Genomic DNA, 22,693 nt, shown 5'->3' on the forward strand with positions numbered 1-22,693 from the left:
GGGCTCATTACTGTGTTCAGGCAAGATAGCTATTATTTCTTTATAAAAAAATTATCTTTAAATGCCTAAAGAATATGCATTTAAAAATATGAATTCCTTATACTGAACACAATTTCACCAAATGCATGTCATTTCCCATGTCTGAAAACATGTCTCATAAAGGAACCTGAGTTAATCGTCTTTTCATAAAGAAACACACAGCTTGATTCCCTATGAGTCCTCATGCAGTCCTTCCCATTCAGAGGCTCACAGAGCTCTAGCCAGAAGTCTAAGGGCTTTGTGCTTAAAAAAATTGTTACTGGCACCTTAAGTGGTAAATGAAGACCCAATTTTGTAACAAAGACATTTTCCTTTTTGATAAAAGCTATGATTTCCACCATAAATAAAATTCTGTCTGCAGTGATTCCAAACCATGACAATCTGGCCTATAATGCTTTTGGAGATATCATGAAGTGATGACAATGTACTCTACCTTCAGACTGAATAAAACATATTCTTTCAACTAGACAACAAATTACTTCCAAGCTTTCCAAACTTCTGTGTACAAATTGTCACTAACATATACAGACCCTCCTTACTGAAAGTTATCATCCATTTCAATTACTATTTCTCTCCCAGGCAGTATCTCCAAGGAATTGTTTGGCAATAAAAATAAGCAATTCAGTAGTTTCACAAGAGTGTAGCTGAATTGCCAGCAGAAGAAAAAATAAGCTGAAGTGTAAAGAAATTCTGTCCTTACAAAGATGGTTTTAAGAATATATACATTGTTTGAAAAAACAACAAAATACTAAAATTGGCCTTCCAGTCCATTTAGTGTTATCAATACACTGCTTGTCATGAGCCAGGATAAAAGAAAAAAACAATGAAATTTTGATATAGTAACCAGCAAATTCATTATATTGACTGGCTAAGGAATTAAAAACAAAATCCAAAAGAAAATATGCATTTACATCCCTAAGCAAGAGCTGGCCCAATTCTTCTCCCATTTTCCACCCAAGCAAGTGTGACTTTTTTTTTTTAGTGTTCTGGTTAAAAATCAGAATACCACTGGTAGTACAATAAATAGCATGCTGGACCTCAAGTCAGGAAAACCCAAATTTTCTAGTACCATGACCCTTGGTTAAAGACTTTTGTTTTAATCAGTTTTTTCATGTATCATATGGACATATATTAGCACATAACTCCTAGTTTTATTATGAGGATTCAACGAGATAATATTTATAAAATTCATGGCACACTACCTCCCACCCTATCTATGTAAATGCTAGCTGGTTGGTACAGTGAATAGAGCACCAGGCCTGAAATCAGGAAGACTCAGCTTCCTTACTTCAAATCACTTAACCCTTTTAATTAATTCATCTGTAAAATGAGCTGGAAAGGAAATGGCAAACCACTTCAGTATCTTTGCCAAAAAAACTATAAATGGGGTCACAAAGAATAAGAAATGACTGGAAAATGACTTAGAAACAACAAAATGGGTGTGCTGTAACTATTATCATCATTATGTTGACTTCTGCTCTTTCCTTCCTAATTCTGTTAACCTTCTTAAATTATTGTTACACTCACCCCTCTTTCCTTATGTTCTTATTGAATAGCTAAGTATAAGGGTCATTATTTGTTGCTTCTTCTCAAACCATCTCCATGTTTATATAGTAGACTGTGATCTCAGTGACAACAGTGATTGGTTTTTGCCTTCCTTTCCATGCTCAAGGCCAACATAATGAGAAGACAGAAGGTGCTTAATCAATGATTGATGGACTGACTGGATCCAAGCCTCAGGCTCTAGCTCAATCTCTGCCTTCTATTCTCTCCCATACTTGTCAAAGGCAAGTTCTGTCCTCTTCTGTCTAGGCTCCTGAAGAGTTTCCTATTATGGAAAACCTGGGAATCTTATCCTCTCAGCTCCCTAAGCCAAGGTATTGATCACCTATATGAACCAAGTCAATGTTTCTCCAAGAATGAGACAGAGATGGAGCTACAGAGATCAGGAAAGGGCCTTGAGCTGATGATTTATACAAAACTTAGCCTCAGATGATTTCCAAGTATGGCAGTCCCCTTCACACAGAGAAAATCATGAAATTGGGCTAGGTGGGTGTACAACAAACTTAAGATACAACATCTCATCTGGGACCACCTTGTAGCAAGGCAATCTTTTGACATCTCCCTGACTGATTCCCTAGGTTACTCAGCAAAGCAGCTTTTCAAGATTTTTTCATTCAACCCCACACTCTCCCTTCTGGCTAACTTGTCCCTCTCTTCCTCTCTCCATATATTAGCAGTTGAGAACTTGGTCTCATAATTCAATGAAAAACTGGACCTCCTTTCTATTCCATGAATGGGATACTTCACCTCCTGACTCTGAGACTTTTTCTCCTTTGCTCTGTTGCCCAGAATGCTTGCCACAGCTTTCATGAAGCCCTAGCTAGAACCCACCTTCTACAATCATTCTTGTCCAATTTTCCGTAACTTTAGGTACTTTCCCCTCTTACCCAGTTCCAATTTATCCTATCTAAAGTATGTTTTTAAATACATGTCTTTGTGTTTTCTGCCCCTCCAGACTGTGAGTTCCATGAGAGCAGTGAAGGCCCTTGCCTCTCCTAATGTCTCCAGTGCTTAGGACATGGCAGGTAGCAGACACTTAAATGTTCATTCACTTGAACAAGACCTAAGGTAGAGCTGTGTAGCCTAAGACTTAGTTTCATGTCCTCAAATTCCAATGACTTTTATAGGATCAGATTAATCACTAGAAAGGAGTTGAAAGGTTATAGTCCAACCCTTCATTTTACCATGGGAAAACTGAGGGATACTCACAGGTTCAGGGATTTGCCCAGGAAGCCACTGCCAAAAGGAAATGTGAAAAAAAGAATTCCAAGGCAGGTTTTTCTGTCCCCCAAAGCTAGCACTTGCTTCACCACAATGTAGAGAAATCTTTTGTAATCACAGCTCTCATATGCTGCATTCACATCGCTCACCTCGATGGTGGTTCCTCAGGCCTTCTTGCTCTAGCATCCAGGGTTCTCCCCTTTGCTCAAAATAAGAGATCACATCTTCTCTGGAAACTGGAAGCCCTGGACAGGAGGAATTAGCTAGGGATGAGCTTGGAGAAAAACTTATAATTTAGTTCTCTTTAGGGAAAGGACTGTGCATATGGTCAAACATATCTAACTGTTCTCCCTATTGGTGTTGATAATCCAAGTAGTGCTTAGACTAAATAACCTCTGAGATTAGTTCTACATCTGAGATGCTTCTATACAGATTTGATCTTTGAACTGAAGGTACCTAGACCTTCAGAAGCAACAAAAGAATCCCTCAGGTTCCTAACACATACTTTTTACAGGACAATGGGCAGCAAGAGGAACATGTCTCTTAGACACTGGAGACCTGTATTTTTCTCTTTCTAATAACTGATAATTCCTCCAAACTCTAGGGAATAGAGATTCAGAATTATGAGGGGAAGCATCCTTACCCACAGAGAGAAGGTTCCACACATTCGCCAACATGACCTCTTTGTACAACTCCTTTTGAGGACTGTCTAAGAGGCCCCATTCCTCTTGGGTGAAATCCACAGCCACATCCTTGAATGTCACCAACTCCTAAATTGTCAAAAGAATAGGATATAGAGTTATAGGATACTTCAGAATTCCCCCTGACTAACCATCATCAATTTAGGAGGAAACTAAAGCACTGGGAAGGGATTTGAATGAAGACCATATCTTTTATGAGTGTCAAAGTTGACAGTTGAAACCATCGTCATGAACAGCCTAATAATTATTTGGGAAAAAACCCTGGAAAATGTCTTTGTATGAAATCAGGGATAAAGTATGTGAAACAGATTTATCTATAGGGGAGAAAATAACTTGATAAATGATATCTTACCAAAAATTCTGTGAAGAATTTGTGAGAAGCTGATCAATAGAGTATTCTGGGGGTGAGTGGAAAGTTTTAGGTGATCACTTAAAAGAAAATAAAGTTAAAAGTTATAGTTTGTTTCCTGAATGGCAGAAATGATATCTGGATAAAATACATTCAGAGAATTGTAAAGAAATACTAATAATCAGAATGTGGATTGCACTGAGTGATAAGAAATGGTTCCCAGGCAAGTGAAGAAGAACTATCTGTTTGTTTCTTTGTGAAAAATGCATAATTTGAACCTTCCCCTAGAAGTATAGAGCTTCTGGAGAACAGAAATTCAAGAGAATGAATTAAAAGGCCAACTGATGGGCCATATACAGGAGAAGTTGGCCACAACTTCTAAAATACCCTGATAGCTGGGAGGGATCATCTCTATTTCCCAAGTACTACAGGTCCATCATAAGTCTTGCCAATGGGCTTAGAATTGATGACCTTTCATTACATTTTCTTCCATTTCCATCATAAGGATAGGATTCATTTCATCAGAGATTTTAATGTTTGTGAAACAGTCTCCATCTATCCATAAAATTACCTTTTCTTATTCATTATAGTGATTTCTTTAGAAAAATCTGACTAGCATTTTTAATACAATATTGTAATATAGTATTAGAAATGTTAGCTTTAGCAGTAAGAGAAGAAAAAAGAAATTAGAATTGGCATTGGGAAAGCAAAGCTTTCACTCTTTGCAGATAATATGATGTTATAGACAGAGGACATGAGAAAGCATCTTAAAAACTAAATGAAACAATTAACAAATTCAGGAAAGTAGCAGGATATAAAATAAACCCACATAAATCATCAGCATTTCTATATATATGAACAACAAAGTCCAAGAGCAAGAGATAGAAAGAGAAATTCCATTTAAAGTAATGGGAGACAACATTAAATACTTGGGAATCAATCTTCTAAGACAAACCCAGAATCTGCATGAACACAATTGTAAAATTCTTTTCACATAAATAAAGCCAGATCTAAACAATTGGAAAAATATTAATTGCTCATGGTTAGGTTGAGATAATACAATAAAAAAATCACAATTCTACCCAAATTAAGTTACTTATTCAGTGCCATACCAATCAATCTACCAAATAACTATTAAATCGTGCTATTAAAAAACAGTAACACAATTCATATGGAGCAACAAAAGGATGAAAAAAAAAAGGTAAAGGAAGGTGGAATAGCTCTGCCAGATCTAAACCTATACCATAAAATGGCAGTCATCAAGATTGCCTGGTACTGGTTAAGAAACAGAATAATCAGTGGATTAGAATAGGTTCAAAAGAAACAGTAGTAAATAACAACAGTAATCTATTGTTTGATAAACCCAAAGACATTAGGTTCTAGGATAAGAACTCACTATTGACAAAAAATGTTGTGAAAACAGGAAAATAGCTCAGCAAAAATTAGGCATGGACCCACATCTCACACCTATACCAAAATAAAGTCAAAATGGTTACAGGATTTAGACTTAAAGGGCGATACAACAGACCAATAAGCAGATCAAGAAATACTCTATCTGTCAGATCTATGGAATGGAAAAAAATTTATGACCAAGCAAGAAATAGAGTACATTATCAATTGCAAAATGGACCATTCTGACTAGATTAAAAGTTTTTGCATTAATAAAATCAATGCTACCAAGATTAGAAGGAAAACAGCTGGGAAACAATTATCACAGCTAGGGGCTCTAATAAAGGTCTCATTTCTAAAATATATAGAGAACTTATCAAATTCATAAGATTACATTTCATTCCCCAATTAATAAATCATCAAAGGATATGAATAGGCAGTTTTCAAATGAAGAAATTAGTTATATATAATCATATGTAAAAATGCTCCAAATCATTACTGATGAAAGAAATACAAAGTAAAACAACTATGAGGTTCTACCTCACACATATCAGATTGACTAAGATGACAAAATGGGAAAATAATCAATGTTGGAGAAGTTGTAGGAGAATTGGGACATTAATGCATTGTTGGTGGAGTTGTGAAATGATCCAATGATTCTGGAGAGCAATATGGGACTATGCTCAAAGAGTAATAATTCATTCCTTTTGACCCAGTAAAACCAATACTAGGCCTATATTCAGAAGAAATCATAAAAAATGGGAAAAGTTCCATATATTCCAAAATATTCATAGCAACTTTTTTATAGTGGCAAAGAACTGGAAATTGAGAGGATACCCATCAAATTCAGGAATGGTGAACAAGTTATGGTAGATGAATGAATGGTATGGAGGACTGTTGCTCTTTAAGAAACCATGAAAGGTTAGACTCTAGAGAAGAACGGGATGAATTACAAGAATTGATGATGACTGAAGGGAACAGAACCAAGAGAGCATTATCAACAACATGAGCTGATCAACCTTGATAGATGAAGTTCATTTTAGCAATTCAGAAAGTAGGACAACCGTAAGAGACCTGCTATGGGCAATGCTATCTACATCCAGAGGAAGAAAATCAAAACAAAACAAACAAAATCAAAAAACCCTACAGAATCTGGACAAATACAACATTCACTTTTAAAAATTTTTCTTCTGTTTTTGTTTTCTTTCTTTTCCATTAATCCTAATTCCTCATACAGAAAATGAGTAATCTGCAACATGTTAAACACAAATGTATATGTACAGTATGCTCCAGACTGTCACTGTTGAGGGGTGGGGTGATGGTGGAAGGAAATCATGTAACTTAAAAATATGCATATGCATTTGAATTACTGTTGAAAAACTTTCTTAACATGTAATAGGAAAAATAAAATAAAATATAATTTGGGGGAAAAAATCTGACAAGAAAATCTAGTATGATTTACATGAACTGATGCATAATGAAGTAAACAGAACCAGGAAAATGATGTACACAGCAGGAGCAATTATTATAAGAACTGTGAATGGCTTAGCTATTCTGAGCAATGCAATAATCCAGGACTAATCCAAAGGACTGGTGAGGTAAAGTGTTTGACTCCAGAGAAAGAAGTGCTACTGTTTGAGTACATACTATAAATACATGAAGCATGCTATTTTTCACTATCTTTCTTTTCATTCATTTGAATCTTCTTGTACAAATGACTAACATGGAAATGTTTTACAAATTAAATAAAATTTATTAAGTTTATTTAAAAATTAAAATCTGATTCATGGTCTATTTGAATTCCTGAATTCACCTTCCACTTCCTTTATTTTATTATTTTACTTCTGAGCAAATGAGGAATTTGTTTCTCTGGTCCACTTTTTTTTAGATTCTCATGAATTTTAAATAATTTCTTTTTGAACCTCTCTTCTTCACTGCATGTTTTTCATTAAAAGAAGGCAGTCCTTTAATTGAAAGTTAACTGAACTCTTGATTCCCTAACTCACTCCTATCAGGAGCTACTCCTAACCGCTTTTTTTCCTTAAATGCCTCTCTCAGCTATCCTCCACCACCAGGGAATGAGGAAGATCTCAGGTCTATTTCATTACATGTGCCATGGATCCTTTAATAAACTGCTACTGGTTTGAAGCTCTGTCTCTATTTTATTCTAAGTTTGAATCTTTTTGACTTCTCACAGAGATTACAGAACATGATTCCTGAATAAAATTACTCAATAAAATCAAATATAAAATACAGGATCTAGAATTAATTCTCTCCCTAATCAAATTATGAAGGGGGATATTTTAGAGAGTTAAATAAAATTCATTTGAAATGATGAGAAATGGGAACAGCACCTGTAGACTTTAAATTATATTCTATAGCAGCAATTCCCTGAAATCATCTGGCACTGGTAGAAAGAAAAATCAATGAAAAGGGAAATAGAACCAATGAAAACCAAAAAATGAAAGCAAAGAAAAGCAAAACTAAAAAGCTGGTTCTTTGAAAAGCCAAAATTTGGAGGCAACTAGGTAAGCACAGTGAATAGAGCACTGGCCCTGGAGTCAAAAGGACCTGAGTTCAAATTCAGTTTCAGACACTTAATAAGTTACCTGTGTAACTTGGGTGAGTCATTTAAACCCCACTGCCTTTCGAAAACAAACAAAAACAAGAAAAGATAAAATTTACAAAGTCCTTAGCTAATCCCACTGCAAATAGAGAGTAGAAAAATAAAGCTGAGAATGAATAAGGTAAAATCACAGAAAAATCAGAATAAGAAAGAACAATCATTATGCAGAGATTTAAGCTAAGGAAACAGAGGCAGGAGTCCAACATAATAGTTCTTTGCTTCCCAAAAGGTATTCCCTGAATACCTTTTTCACTACAACTGCATTAACTCCTAAACATTTGGAGGCCACTTCCTGTACCCTATATAAATCCTATCCTGTTCCCCTGAATATCTCTGGTTATATTTATTAAAATTTCAGGAAGACAATGATCGGGATGCTGAAAATTTCGTTTACCCTCATGATACTTAAAGATAACAATGCACCAGAAAATAATAAGGAGGATAACCTATGAGGATCAATTGGGTACCTTAATATTCTATAACATTAATGGTCAGACCACCAAGGAGGTTAATGATTTTTCCTATTCTTGTTTTTGGAAAAATATTTCCCCTCTCTCCCTTTGGAGTTAGATGTCCTCTACCTATATAGGTTTATGGTAATCCTAGAGAAGAAAACTTCATCTCTAACCTATATTTTCTATCTTTTTTATTTTTAACCCTATAATTTTGAGGTTTACATGGCCAACCAATCAGTTTACACATTAATACATAAAGATGTCATTGATTACTTTATGATCTTCTTACCCATCTGTGGGAAAGAATCAAGTACTTTGCTTTCACAAGGGTGAGAAAGGGTATTGCCAGAATCTCACAGATGTCTGTGAGGATAATACCTTACAATAGCCAGGATGTTCGGGTCTGGGTCAAGAGATGACAACCTGTTTACAGGAAGGAGAGAGTTAGACAAAGGGAAAAGGTGAAGTAACTTTGCAGGGGTTGAATAGGAGTCTGTGCTAAAGTCCTTTGCACCTGGTCAAGAAGGTAGCCGTACTTGCTCATTAGTATAATGAGCAGGGAGGCAAAAACCTATGGGGGAAGGGGTGACTAGATGTCGTAGTGGATAGAGCACCGTCCCTGGAGTCAGGAGCACCTGAGTTCAAATCCAGCCTCAGACACTTAATAATTACCTGGCTGTGTGGTCTTGGGCAAGTCACTTAACCCCATTGCCTAGCAAAAACAAAACCCAAAAAACCCCTTAAAAACCTATTGGGGGGGGGTTGTGAATGTATCAATTAGATTTGTGACCCTAGCCAATGATCAGCCTGAAGGGGTTGGAAGAAAGTACATAAAATCTAGCATTTCGGAATTTCAGGGCCCCTCTCCCCATGAAAGAGGTGTGCCATTTATTAAGATGTCTTAGTAAAAAAAAATTTTTTTAAACACTCTGGACTGAGTATTCATGAGCTATTTATAACAGTTTGGGTGTTTGTCTGATATTATCATGTAAATATTTTCGATATTATCCTGGAAGAACACAATGTACACCAATGCCTTGATTTCAAGCACTTTCTTGGTGTTCTCTGCTGTGGAAATATCTCAGATTCCTGCGAAGACTCCAGGGTTTGGAGCTCAAAATGGTTAATATGTCTGGGGGGGGGGGTAAGAACCAAGGTAAGGGGTGATCTCCAGGGTGGTGTGGTGGTGGCCAGAGCAACCCTGGGCTGGCTGTGAAGTCCTCCAGGTGGGAGATCTATCCGGAAGAAAAGGCCAGAGGATGTTAGATTGCCTCAAAAGGGGAGAGGGGGGATTTGGGGTCACTCACAGGAATTTCCCCAAAAGCCAAAACCCACCAAGAGGAAAGATGCAGGCTGAAGACTTGTGGCTGGTAGCCAGAATGCAGAAGGAAAAAAAGCCTACATATGGATCCAATGTGAGTGTGGTCCAACAGGGGTGTGCATGTGTATGTGTGCTCTGCTTAGTGTAAGTGGTCTGGCTTAGTCATTTCTGGTCAGAGTACCCAGCTTAAGTTTTTTTGTTTTTAATTTTTATTTATTTAAGGCAATGGGGTTTGAGTGACTTGCCCAAGGTCACACAGCTAGGCAATTATTAAGTGTCTGAGGCCGGATTTGAACTCAGATCCTCCTGATTCCAGGGCCAGTGCTCTATCCACTGTGCCACCTAGTTGCCCCCCACCCCGCTTAACTTTTAAACTGTGGGGGGAAGAAGAAAGGAAATCTGCTGCCCCTGGCATCTTCCTCATGGAGCTTGGCCCCACCCCCACTGAGCCAGCAGTAACAGCACTGGTGAATGGAACTGGAGAGAAGAGGGGGAGGCTCTTAATGTCTCTGCTCTGGCCATATGGCCTAAAAGTGCTGACCCTCAGTCTATTTTTAAGGTTGACCCATTTCTGGGTTTTGGTAATTACTCTGAGGATTTTAAAAGAGGGGGGATTAGTGTTGCTAAATTCTGACAAAATTTGTATAGATGGAAGGAATTAAATAACCTAGATTATTAAATTGGTTTGGGATTTTAAATTTTATTGAAACAACTTTTGAGTTAAAGAAAATGGTATTGTGTCACCAAGAAGAAAAATATATAATTATGTTATCAGGAAATTTACTGATTTCTTTTGGGAAAGAGAAATACTATATTAAAATCTGTGATGTTCTGTTTTGATATTAAATTGATATTGATAATACATTGTCAACCATCTCACAAGGTCTTTTTGTTGGTGAAAGAGGAAAGTTTAATAATTTTGCCTTATCACCTTTATGGAAGGGTTTTATATATGTGTGCATGTGTGTGTGTATAATAAGACTAAAAGTAAAATCTACTTAGCATCTGTTATTTGAAAATAAGAATGTATTAACAGTGCTGAGCATTTATAGCATAAATAAAAACTGCACTGGGGTTTTAAATGTATCATAATGTATTAGGTTGGATTCTTAGAGGTTCTGGGTAAAGAGGTCCGGAAGACAAAAGTGTAAAGCAAGTGGGATATTCATTTTGCTCTTGTTCTAAGGAGAATGAGATGTTTAAAAATAAGAATCTTATGATTAATGTAAATAAATAATGTATGTTTAATTTTAAAGAAGTCAAGAATGTGGACTTTTCTCATGGTAACTGGGTACAAGTGAAGTAGGGGATTCTGATGGATAACTAAACAAAGAGCAATTGTGTGATCCCACTGTAAGGTAATTTACTGATGAGTAATGTGTATTTTTAAGTTATGTAATATTCTTTTGTAACTGTAGAGATTATATTTACAATATCTGGTTACCTCTTGTGAACAAATAAGCTATTTGAAACTGTAATGTTAATATCTGAAATTTGCATAAAAGGGGTAATAATGGAAATAGCAAAAATTCTGACCACTTTTAGGATAGATCTATGGGTTCATGTATAATGTAATAATGGAAGAGCTGTTATGTGCAATTTAGTGCAATTAGTTATGTGCAATTTGCATGACATTCTTGTTGTTGTTTTGTTATACTGGAATTAATAGCACATGTTGGAAATTGAAAATCACCCAAGATGCTCTAATGGTTTTAAAGAATTCTGAAAATGGGCAGCTAGGTGGCACAGTGGGTAGAGCATTGGCTCTAATTTGAGATTTTTCTGTGACAATATTTAACTGATTGTTATGTGAGAATTTAAGAGATGATAGGCAACCTCCTAGCCAAAAGAGGTGTTGTGTTTGTGGGAAAATACAACAAGCTAGAAGGTGGGTTCTCTAGCTAAGGGTAATTTGATATAACATCTTTATATGGAGATAGAACAGATATGATTTCAGACAAAGGGATGTGGATCTGGAGATCAGAGGCCTCGAATAAAAGGTAGAAGATGAGTAATGCAAGACCAGAAGTGGAATTCCTGGTTTAGGAAGGACACTCAGAGTTTTGAGCAGGGGATTCATTAATTGGGATCCATTAAGACTATAATTGGGGGGTGGCTAGGTGGCGCAGTGGATTAAGCACCGGCCCTGGAGTCAGGAGTACCTGGGTTCAAATCCAGTCTCAGACACTTAATAATTACCTAGCTGTGTGGCCTTGGGCAAGCCACTTAACCCCACTTGCCTTGCAAAAACCTAAAGAAAAAAAAAAAGACTATAACTGGGAATTTAGTGAATTAGACTCACTTGAAATTCTAATTAGATAAAATTACTATATTAGATCATGGGATTTTAATCAATTTTCTATTTTTATGTCTGATACCAGGATGGTCAGCAAGAAGAAAGTATTAACTGGGTCAATGTGTTCTTGAAGCGAAGGAAGGCCAATTGACTGAAAATTTCATGTGACAAGGATATATGGTTGCTTTTCAGTACTGCCTGAAGTTGGGACCTCTTGACTTGATTTCCCCAAAAGTAACATTTAGATAATGTCTCACGTAGTAGAATGAATCTGGTCTAAGAAATTTGACTACTCACATGACCTTTCCCTGGACACTGACATTCAAAAATTATATCTACAAAGAAATTTTCCTTTGATGTCCTGGATCTTTATAGTAAAATGATAAGCAAATCTGATGTAGAAGTTATGGGTCAGTTAGATTTAATAGTCAGATAGGTTAGGTGTATAGCTCTGACACCTGCTGTCACCTATATGTTTGAATAGAAATGAAGATTCCTTAATTTTTAGGCAAGAAGAAGAATGGGGAAATTTTTAGGATAATTACAATTTCAAGGTCTATTTTAAGGAAAGGAATGAGTCAGATAAGTGCATCAGGAAAAGGAAAATCTATGGAATATTTGGGAATATTTTGGGAAAAAAATTCATTTTGCTTAAGGTCTCAACAAGTCACCTGCACTGGAAAAACTTTCTGTAACAGATACAGAAGATGCAGAAGAACATCAGATGCCTCCATGGGAGAAGAGAAGAGAGGAGAGACACTGGACCAATCCATCCCCACCATCTCTTGCCTATGTGTACGTTGTATAGTCGGGATCTGCCCCTTTTGATACTTTGATTCTGTAAGTGTGACACCCTTTTCCTTTCCCTCTCCTTAGATAATAAAGGTTTTGATGAAAAGGAGAGGCAGAGTGAAGATGTTCTAAAAAAGGAGGTCGAGATTATTGAGTGGCATATCCTACATCAGTCTGTATATCCTGTCTAGGGAGAGTCCTATCTGATTTAAAGAATAGCATATTTGCAATATTGGGAGGAGAATCTAGCCAACAGAAGTCATTGCCCAGTCTTGTGGTGTGGCTAACCATTGAACTTGCAGTTTGAGAACTGGTCTTGGGTGCCAGTCCCTCTGAGTCTACCTAGATTCTCAGTTCTTGGTCAGAGGTGCACAGTGGCACAAGATTTCGGACCAGAGGAGAGAAACACCAGTGGCATATGACTGAGTCAGTTTAGGGTGATCACTGTCTATATATCATTCTAGATAGCATATTTTCTTGGGAGTAGCAAATGGCTGTGGACTTATATCCAGAAGCAGGATACACATATTCTAGACTGTACAACTAACAGAGAAAGGTAGACCGAGACTCATATGAGATGTAATGATGATACCTGGATCCCTTTAGAGGGTGCATCATGGTAAAGAAAATTGTGATTACCTATCTGTCAAGGGTTAATCAGGGAATTGTTATCTAGACTTACAGGCCTGCTACCTGGGCACAGGATGGGAGTTGGTTATGGAACCTCAATTTAATATCCTTTTAAAATTCTAAGCTGTAGTGGAAACAATTACCAATTAGACAGCTAGGGTCCTGGACTTGATGGCTGGCTAAGCCATGCAAACAAGAGAGACAAGCTGTTAGTTGGAGAAGGAGGAGTTTGTAGTAAATAAAATCTATCAAACTGTTGTCTAAAGAGAGATGACAAGAGGAAAGTTGTAAAAGAAATAAGCAAGGACAATAGAAAGTTGGCAAACCTGGACAATAGGAAGGGTCCATGCCTGATCATGAGGAAGTAAGATCTAGATGGAAAAAGTCAGTAGTCATGTCAATAATAAGGATTATGATTTGAAGGAGGAATTACTAGAAAGTAAAACTGATAAAAAGAAAAAAGGGGGGAATTGTGAGAAAGAATCAAGTGTTTTGCTTTCACAAGTATGAGAAAGGGTATTGCTAGAGTCTCACAGATGAATGTGAGGGTAATATATTACAAAAGCCAGGATGTCTGGTCTTTGTGGAAACTCAAGAGATCCCTTCCTGTTCACAAGAAGGAGAGAGTTAGACAAAGGGAAAAGGCGAAATAATTTTGCAGATGTTGAACAGAAGTCTGTGCCATTGTCCTTTGCACCTGGTCATGGAGGTAGCTGTTCTTGCTCATTACTATAATGAACAGAGTGGGGAAAATGTATGGGAGCAGTTGTATCAATTTAGAATTGTGACCTCAGCCAATGATCAGCATGAAGGAGGAGAAATCAAGTCTTTCAAGTGCATATAACTTCTGTATTTCAGGATCTCAGGGCCCCTCTCCCCATGAGACAGGTGTGCCATTTATTAATATGTCTTAATAAAAAAAATTTAATCACTCTGGACTAAGTATTCATGAGTCATTTATAACACAATCCATAAGGTCAATTCTATGTCAGAATTGAAAAAGATCCAATTAGAACCAGGACTTCTGATTTTGATTAGAGCCAGTACCTATTTGGATTTGAGATTTGAGATTTTATGTTGTTAATAAATGTTATAGAGACATACAATATTGGGATTTTTCCCTTTCCAAAAAGTCATAAGTATAAGACTTTATGTAACTCTGTGATAAGAGAGAGCCAGACTAGTATTTTGAAATCTCAGGATGACTTTTGTCTAATTGTTGACAAAACCTTGGTAAAGCCAAAGAAGCTGATGAACTTTGAGGTGCATCAGGTTATTATACACAGAGCCAATCTTCCTATGTATATAAAGAGACACATACGTTGCAGAGAGCATAAGACTTATAAAACTTAAGAGTCTGAGAAGATAATTTTTATCAGAAATATAATTTAAAAAACCTACTTTCACAAAGATACTGCTTATCATTCTAACTCTTCTGCTCTCAAGTGGCTTTATTTTTTTTTAGGATTTTTGCAAGGCAAATGGGGTTAAGTGACTTGCCCAAGGCCACACAGCTAGGTAATTATTGTCTGAGGTGGATTTGAACTCAGGTACTCCTGACTCCAGGGCTGGTGCTCTATCCACTGTGCCACCTAGCTGCCCCTCTCAAGTGTTTTAATAGGAAAGGGTACTGTATTTTGTCAAAGGTCTTTTCAAAATCTATTGAGATAACCATGTTTTTGTAAGCTTTATTTTTGATGTGGTCAATTATGCTGATTGACCAACAAAGTGTCTCAGGTGAGTCATATTTGGAACCTTCATTGGCTCAGATGGGAACAGCAATTGATTTTACATTGAATTCCTGAGGATCTTTCTCTCTCAGATTGTTTAAAACTAGGCTAAAGAGGCTGTTCTTTGCTATATTTTTTTCTTACCTGTCTAGATTATTGAGAAATCTTGAGATTCTTAGCCTCCTAAATTAATTTTTTAACAACATAAAAGTAGGGATTCTTAGTGTCTTTTCCTCATCTTTTTTGCCTATATTTAATCATTTGGATGGGCACTGTCTCAACAAACTAGGACTTGGGGAAAACCTAGCTTTAAAAGGCTGAGGCTTCCCACTGCATTCAGGATCATCTCCAGCCATCTCCATATCTGACCAGTGGACCCAGATGGTTCTGGAGTCAAAAGTGAGGCTTGGTGACTTTGAAAAGCACTCCCTCATGTAAATCCAATTCACTTGAATGTCACAGCATCACCTCCCTGATGTCCTGATCTTCTCTGAGAATGAAAGACAAAGAGCAACAACCACCTGGGCCCCACCAACAGCCATGTCTGAGATTGACTTCTCCCCAATGCTTCCCTCCCCGTTCTGAAACTCCCCCAAACCTTGATCTGAGTGGAAAGCCTGCCAAGATAAAAAAGAGAGCACCAGATTCCCTGAAATGGTTGGGGGGGGGGGCTGTTCTTTGAGGTGTTCACAGCAAAGTCTCTTGGGAAAATTGGAATTGTGTATATTGCTTTTTAACTTTAAAATCAATTTTGATTGGACTTTCAATCAAAATTTTATGGAGTCAGATGTGCTTTCCCATTTGATAACTGGATTTTTAATTCAGATTTTATCTACATGATAATTAATTAAAATTTGGTATTTAGGCTATAGGTTTAGGAGCTATAAGAAAAGCAATAAAAGTAATTGAGCCATAATGACTCTTCTACTCTTAATTCATTCAGCCTAGTGTCAAATGAACAGATGGATGAAGTGAACTTCCAATGTATGATTATTCAGAAATAACATAACTGAATTGAATCATCTGGCAATTTTCTTTCATGTTTTAAAGCTGTGGCATTGTTAAGGTTACTATTGTACTTTACATTTTTCTTCTATTGGGATTTTGGAAAAATTCACCAATAAAAAATTACTTTAATCTGACTAATAATCAGGAGAATTTTAAAATCAAAATGACACACTTCTGAACATTAATCTCAAGACATGTCAGCCTTGATTAAAAATGGCATTCCATTCTTGTGACTATAGTTGGTATTATGTCCAGAAATACAGAAAATAAGAAAATGCCTCAAATTCTCTTGAATTGGGACCTCAAACACGTTAATTCAAGAAGCATTTATTAAGCAATTAATAACCTACTATGAGGGGCAGCTAGGTGCCACAGTGGTTAGAGCACTGGTCCTGGAATCAGGAGGACCTGAGTTCAAATCCAGCCTCAGACACTTAATAATTATCTAGCTGTGTGGCTGTGCACAAGCCACTTAATCCCACTACCTTGCAAAAAAAAAAGGACAAAAAGATCCTAAAATAACCTAGTATGAGTCAGGCAGGAGGCTAAGTGCTGAGGATACAAAGAAAGATTAAATTATGCCTTCCTTCAAATAGGGACTACTGGGGCAGCTAGGTGGTACAGTGGATAGAGCACCAGCCCTTGAGTTAGGAGGATCTGAGTTCAAGTCTGGCCTCAGACACTTAATACTTGCCTGGCTGTGTGACCTTGGGCAAGTCACTTAACCCCATTGCCTTAAACAATTTTTTTTTAAAAGAAGGGACTATGGGCAGCTAGGTGGCGCAGTGGATAAAGCACTGGCCCTGGAGTCAGGAATACCTGGGTTCAAATCCAGGCTCAGACACTTAATAATTACCTAGCAATAATTACCTAGCTGTGTGGCCTTGGGCAAGCCACTTAACCCCATTGCCTTGCAAAAATCCTAAAAAAAAAAAAAAAAAAAAAAAAAAGGGGGACTACCTGACATAGTAGATAGAGCTCTGGGCTTGAAATCAGGAAGGCTCATTGGTGAGTTCAAATCTGGACTCAGACACTTATTAGCTGTGGGACTCTGGGCCAGTCATTTACCCTTTTTGCCTCAGTTCCTCATTTATAAAATGAACTGGAGGAGGAAATGGCAAAGCACTATACTGTTTCTGCCAAGAAAACCCCATATAGGATCTCAAAGAGTCTGACATGACTGAAACTGAAGCAGTGGAACTGTGGGCAGGAAGAAATATTTTACCCCCCCCCATTTTTCCTATATTAAGAGATAAACATAATCCTTTCCTTTCTCTATAGTATTTCTTACAAGCAAATCCCCTATAAACAAGAAATGTATCTAAGCAAACAGGCATTCTGTTAAAATAGTTAATCTTTTAAAACTGTTAGACCTTCCTTATTTCTATATTGACTTTGTATTAGCCTAGTATTTATTCCTATCAAAAGTAGTGTCTCCAAGTTATTTCACCAGGCTCTCCTTATTATATATCAATTCCCTACGTCTCCCTTGAGTTAACTAAGACCCTTAACCCCTAGTCAAGCTGATGCCTTCAGTTAAGTTGCTTAAGTTTAATTTAAGAATTGAAGACTAACCTAAAACTTTGCATCCTGAGACATACTTAGATATACAAGCTTCTTTTCTTCATTAAGTCACTCCTTAGTCCCTCCCAGGTATCTCCCAGTCTTGCCCCTAACTCCCCCTGATTCCTCCCCAAATCCATTTGACAAAGCTCAGCCTTTCCCTCTCCATGGTGCTGATCAACTGGACAACTCTTGTGGCTGCCTCCTTTGCAGGTCAATTTTCTTAGGGATTCTCTTAAACTCTGTAAGATAACTTAGCTGGCCAACTTTCAATACAACCTTAACTTTGCAATAAAGTTTCTTTTTATTCTTAACTTCCTGGGACACAGAGCTCTGTGATTTTCTCATTTAAAAAGAACCATAGGGGTGGCTAGGTGGCGCAGTGGATAGAGCATGGGCCCTGGAATCAGGAGTACCTGAGTTCAAATAAGGCCTCAGACACTTAATAATACCTAGTTTTGTGGCCCTGGGCAAGCCACTTAACCCCATTGCCTTGCAAAAAACAAACAAACAAACAAAAAGAGCCACAACAGTCTCTAGGATCTCCTCACCCTCCAGCCAATCATGGGGAACAGCCAAAATGACATAACAGTCTGTCAGGAAGTTCATATTCTAAAGGATTGAGTCAAGTCTAAAAGAGAAACAAGTAGAGAGACTGTGTAAATACCAAGAATTGAAAAAAAAAGGAAAGAAAAGACAAGCTGCAAACCACTAATTACACAAACACAACTGTACGAACCAATACAAATATATACATTCTTCCAAGTGACCTCATTTATCCCTGTTCAATTTCTTTTTCTAAAAGAATATTCTATTTCCTCTTCTGTTATTTGTCAATATTCTGCCATTTCACCTAATTTGTTAAATTTATTGTTTATATTCTTAATAATGGTTTTAATTTCATAATTCTTGGTGGTGCATTCACCCTCCTTTATTTTTCATAGTGGTAATTTTGATGAATTCATTGAACTTTTGGGAAGGACCTTACTCTCCATTAGGGAATTCTTAAATCCTTGCCCCAGGCACAAGACAAACAACACAATAAAAACCTGATCTAGCCTGAAAAGATTTGTCACTGAAATATGACCCTCATCTCTATGTTCCTTATCAATTCATCTGTGCTCTGAGCTACTGCTTTTTATCTGCATAATTCTGATTACCTAACCCTAACCCTCAGCCTGACTTGGAGAAAGTCTGAATCAGAATTCTTTTGAGAGAACATCTGAGTCCTGAACCTCAACAATTTGGTTTTCTTTTCTTAGAAAGGTACACATGTAACTGGACAATAGAGATGTCAGAGTGGATTCATGTTAGTTCTGAAGCCTTCTCTAGACATTTAAGAGACTGTTATTCAAAAATGAGCCTCTAAAGTTTCCAAGGGTATTTTTGCCTTATATAGTCAATTTTACTACAGACTCAGAGGTATTTTAATTTCATCTCTTTTCATAATTATTGTTTTTGGAAACCTGTCCCTCTTCTTTGCTAGGCTAGCTCTTCAGGCTCTGCTACTCAATGACTTCAACAACAGGAAAACTGTTCAAAAGTGATTACATTTAATCTTTTCATTTTGGAGGTCAAGAAACTTGAGTCCCAGAAGAAGTCTCTTTTCTATCTATTCTTTAATTTCCTTTTCATTCTTGAATTCAATTCCAGAATAGGAAACTTTTAAAAATTGCAACTATACAGTTGCAGAAGTGTTTTTCAATGTTAAAGTAGGTTCTAACTTTCAGACTCAGTCCTGTTATAGCAGTGGAAATTTAAGGTGGAGAAAAATGGTATGCCAATGAATAATTAAAACTTTCACCTCTAGGCTGGCCACGTCAAATAATTAAGCTAATTTCTGTCTGTGGTGGCCTTGTATATCTAAATATGCAACTCTCATTGTTATCTAGGCAGAAACCACCAGGACTGGAATATGAAAGCTATCTTAGTGCTGTTAGTCTCCCATAGAAATTTCAAAACTATCTTACCAAAAGGAATAAGTTAGGCTCTCATCCTACTGGCTCCACATAAAGTTATCCCATCAAAGTGATGTTAAGACACATGAAAACACTGAGATAACAGGAACAGTCCCAACTTCTTCAGGAATAAATCCTTCAAAATCCTTACTCTCTTTTATTTTTGCTAAATTTTCTTAAAAATATCTAGCACTGGTTAGTTTAATTTACTAGTTATTTGAATATTCACAGTAATGAGTAAACTTTTCATAATCCTGACACCACTAGCTCAAAGCTGTGTGGAATTCTTTCCAGATTCATTGAACTCCAGCATCTTTCTCACCAGCATCACTCACATGAAAATCACCAATTGTTTCTGCCCCTCATTCTCCCTCCAAGTTCAAGCTCCTGGCCTAGCCATCTGTCTACAAGATCAAAAGTTTGCAAGTAACCTTGGGAGATCATAGAGATCCAATGACCTCAATGAGTAAACTGAGAGAAACCAAAAGTAGCTGAATTTAGGAGTCATCTATAGTCTGACATAAATGATCTCATTCTTATTGTCAACTGCTCTTTGTTCTTGCTTATTCAAGAAGACCAAGACCTCAGGGAGTTGATCCTATGACATGCAAATAAATTGGATTTAAGTGAGGGGAGGGCACTCTGCAAAGTCACAGGCCTCACTTTCAACTCCTGAGCCATCTGGGTCCAGTGGCCAGATATGGATCAGAAAGACTGGAAATGTTCCTGAATGCCATGAGAAACCTGAGCCTTTTAGAGCTAGGTTTTCCCAGGTCAGAGTTTGATGAGACAAAGTCATCCAGTAATTAAGTTTCAGTGAGAGAGATAAAGAGGCCATGAAAGACCACTTCTGCTTTGTCAAAAAAAAAAAAAAAATTAACTGGGAGGCTGAGATCCTCAGGGTTTGTCAATGATTTAGGCAGGTAAAGACCAGTAGCCTTTAGCATAGTCAAAGACCATCAATCTGGGAGGGGAAGACCCTCAGAGATTCTGACTAGAGTAGAAACTACTGCTATTTCCATTCACTCTAAGGGTATCAGGCCCCAAACAATGACCAAGGGGGTTCAGCCTGGGACCCAGTTTTCTTCAGTCAATAACAGGAGTGATTTGGGGCTCTTTGGGTAGAGTATGTGCATGTGTATGGAGAAGAAAAGGGAAGAACAGAGAAGGGGTAGGAGTGTAGGAGTTTACTGTTGATTAATACATAGTCTGATGACACTAATCCCCTTTGGGATTTTCTTGGTAAAGATCCTAGAGAGATTGGCCTTCCTTCTCCATGTCATTTTAAAGATAAGGAAACTGAGGTAAACAGGGGTAAGTGATTTGCCCATGATCATACAGCTTATAAGAGTCTGAGTAAGATTTGAACTTAGGTGCTTCTGAATCAAGGCCTGGCACTCTATCCAGGGCACTTGTCTAGCTGACCCACTGGTTGTGTGGGGTTGCTCAAACTGGAAAGACCGTAGGCTAATTTGAAAGGGGTTTGTTGAGCACCTTGGGAGTGAAGGGATTGTGAGAATCTAGCAAACCACACTGACTTTTTTATGACCTAAAAAAATCTGGAGCTAGCTTAGTCCCCTGTCTGTTCCATTGTGGGTCTAGTCCAATAATCTATCTTGAGAGATGTTGATAAATTGATGTTTGTCCTTCCTTCTATCAGAAGACCATGACACTCAATTTGGATCAACAATGTAAAGACTGACAAACTGCTTTCTGTGGGGGATGGGGGGAGGGAAGTAAGATGGGGGAAAATTGTAAAATTTAAAATAAATAAAATCTTCAACAGAAAAAAAAAAAGAAGACCATGGCATCAGGGAGGTGATGCCATGATAAGCAAGGAAGTGGCAGGGAGCTATGCAGTCACCAACCATACTCTCTCTTCTGGAGCTAGCCATGGCTAGTGGGCAGATGTGGATCAGGACAAGTGAATGCAGTGAGAAACCTGGGCCTTTTTTGGAGCAAAGGTCTTTCCCAGGTCACAGGGATGAGACAAAGAGGCCAACAGTTTTACATCAGAATTTCTCAAGTGTAATCACTTGAGCTAAGAAAGAATATTTTCTGTGCATAGTGAAAACCAAAAACCAAAATGGGAGACCTTCAGTTTCTGGTCAAAACGGAAGCAATTGCTCTTTAAATTCACTGTCACCAAATCAGGGCTCAAACAGTGATTAACCGGGCTTAGCCTGGGACCCACTGTCGGTCAGTCCCTGAGAACCCGAGGGATTTGGGGCCTGTAAATCCCCAAATTATTTTCTGGTCTTTTGGCAGAGCATCACAGGGATGGGAAGGAAGAAGAAGGAAGGGAGGGTGTAAGAAAAGAAGGAAGTTGTGGAGCCTTTGTACAATTATCAGAATTATGAGAAAACCTTCATGCAGTGTATCACCCAGCCTCCTGCTTAGAGACCCTTAACTAAGGACCTTGGGGATCCTGATCAGAAACTCAGATCCAAAATATCTGTGCAAGAGGTTTTCCATTGATACCACTGTAAGGGATCGGTCTTGAGTGGACACAAAATGGTGGTCAATCTGACTGGCTGCCTCTAGCAAGGACCCTGCCATTTCCTGCACCAGGATCAAATAAGAGACAATGCCTAAGGTGCTTCAGGTGACCCCCAATGGGTGGCTATGCCCAAGTCCACCTCCCTTCCCATTCTTCCTTTACCTTGCTCCCCCCTCCTCTTCTTTGCCCGAGGTGCAGTGGCCTCCAAGCTGACCCTTGACCAGGACCCCCTTCCCCTAAGTGTACCTTTCCAAGGGCTCTCTCCCAAGTCTCCCGGGAGGGTGGACCTCCTCACCAGGCCTCTTGTCTCCCCTTCGGACAAAGGGATTCCCCTCGTCCCTGAAGCTACCGCAGTGTCCATTCTCCGAGGACCTGCCTCCTCCCCTGGGTCAGGCTGGTCTGGCCAGCTTCTGCCAGCTCCCCGGGGCAGACCCTGCCCCCTGTGGCCACTGAAGCTCTGAGGAGCGCCGGCACACAGTAGGGCCTCACCCCTTACTGCCCGGCCTTGAAGCTGGCGGCAGGAGATGCCGGCCGGGCCGGGGCGGTTCCGGG

The 22,693-nt window shown here is 38.2% G+C and overlaps 1 protein-coding gene across 1 annotated transcript in view; it reads right to left on the reverse strand.

The window, feature by feature from the left end:
- LOC141512337 (uncharacterized) overlaps window positions 1-22,693 on the reverse strand; it is a 44,907-nt gene that overhangs the window by 21,719 nt on the left and 495 nt on the right. Inside the window, exons 2-3 of the mRNA XM_074221195.1 lie at window positions 3,467-3,593; window positions 2,973-3,068 (exon numbers count right to left, since the gene is read on the reverse strand). Of these exons, the coding sequence (XP_074077296.1) occupies window positions 2,973-3,068; window positions 3,467-3,593 (223 nt within the window). The remainder of the gene's footprint in view (window positions 1-2,972; window positions 3,069-3,466; window positions 3,594-22,693) is intronic.

This window comes from Macrotis lagotis, chromosome 1 (genome assembly GCF_037893015.1).
Source record: "Macrotis lagotis isolate mMagLag1 chromosome 1, bilby.v1.9.chrom.fasta, whole genome shotgun sequence".
NCBI classification, from domain to species: domain Eukaryota; kingdom Metazoa; phylum Chordata; class Mammalia; order Peramelemorphia; family Peramelidae; genus Macrotis; species Macrotis lagotis.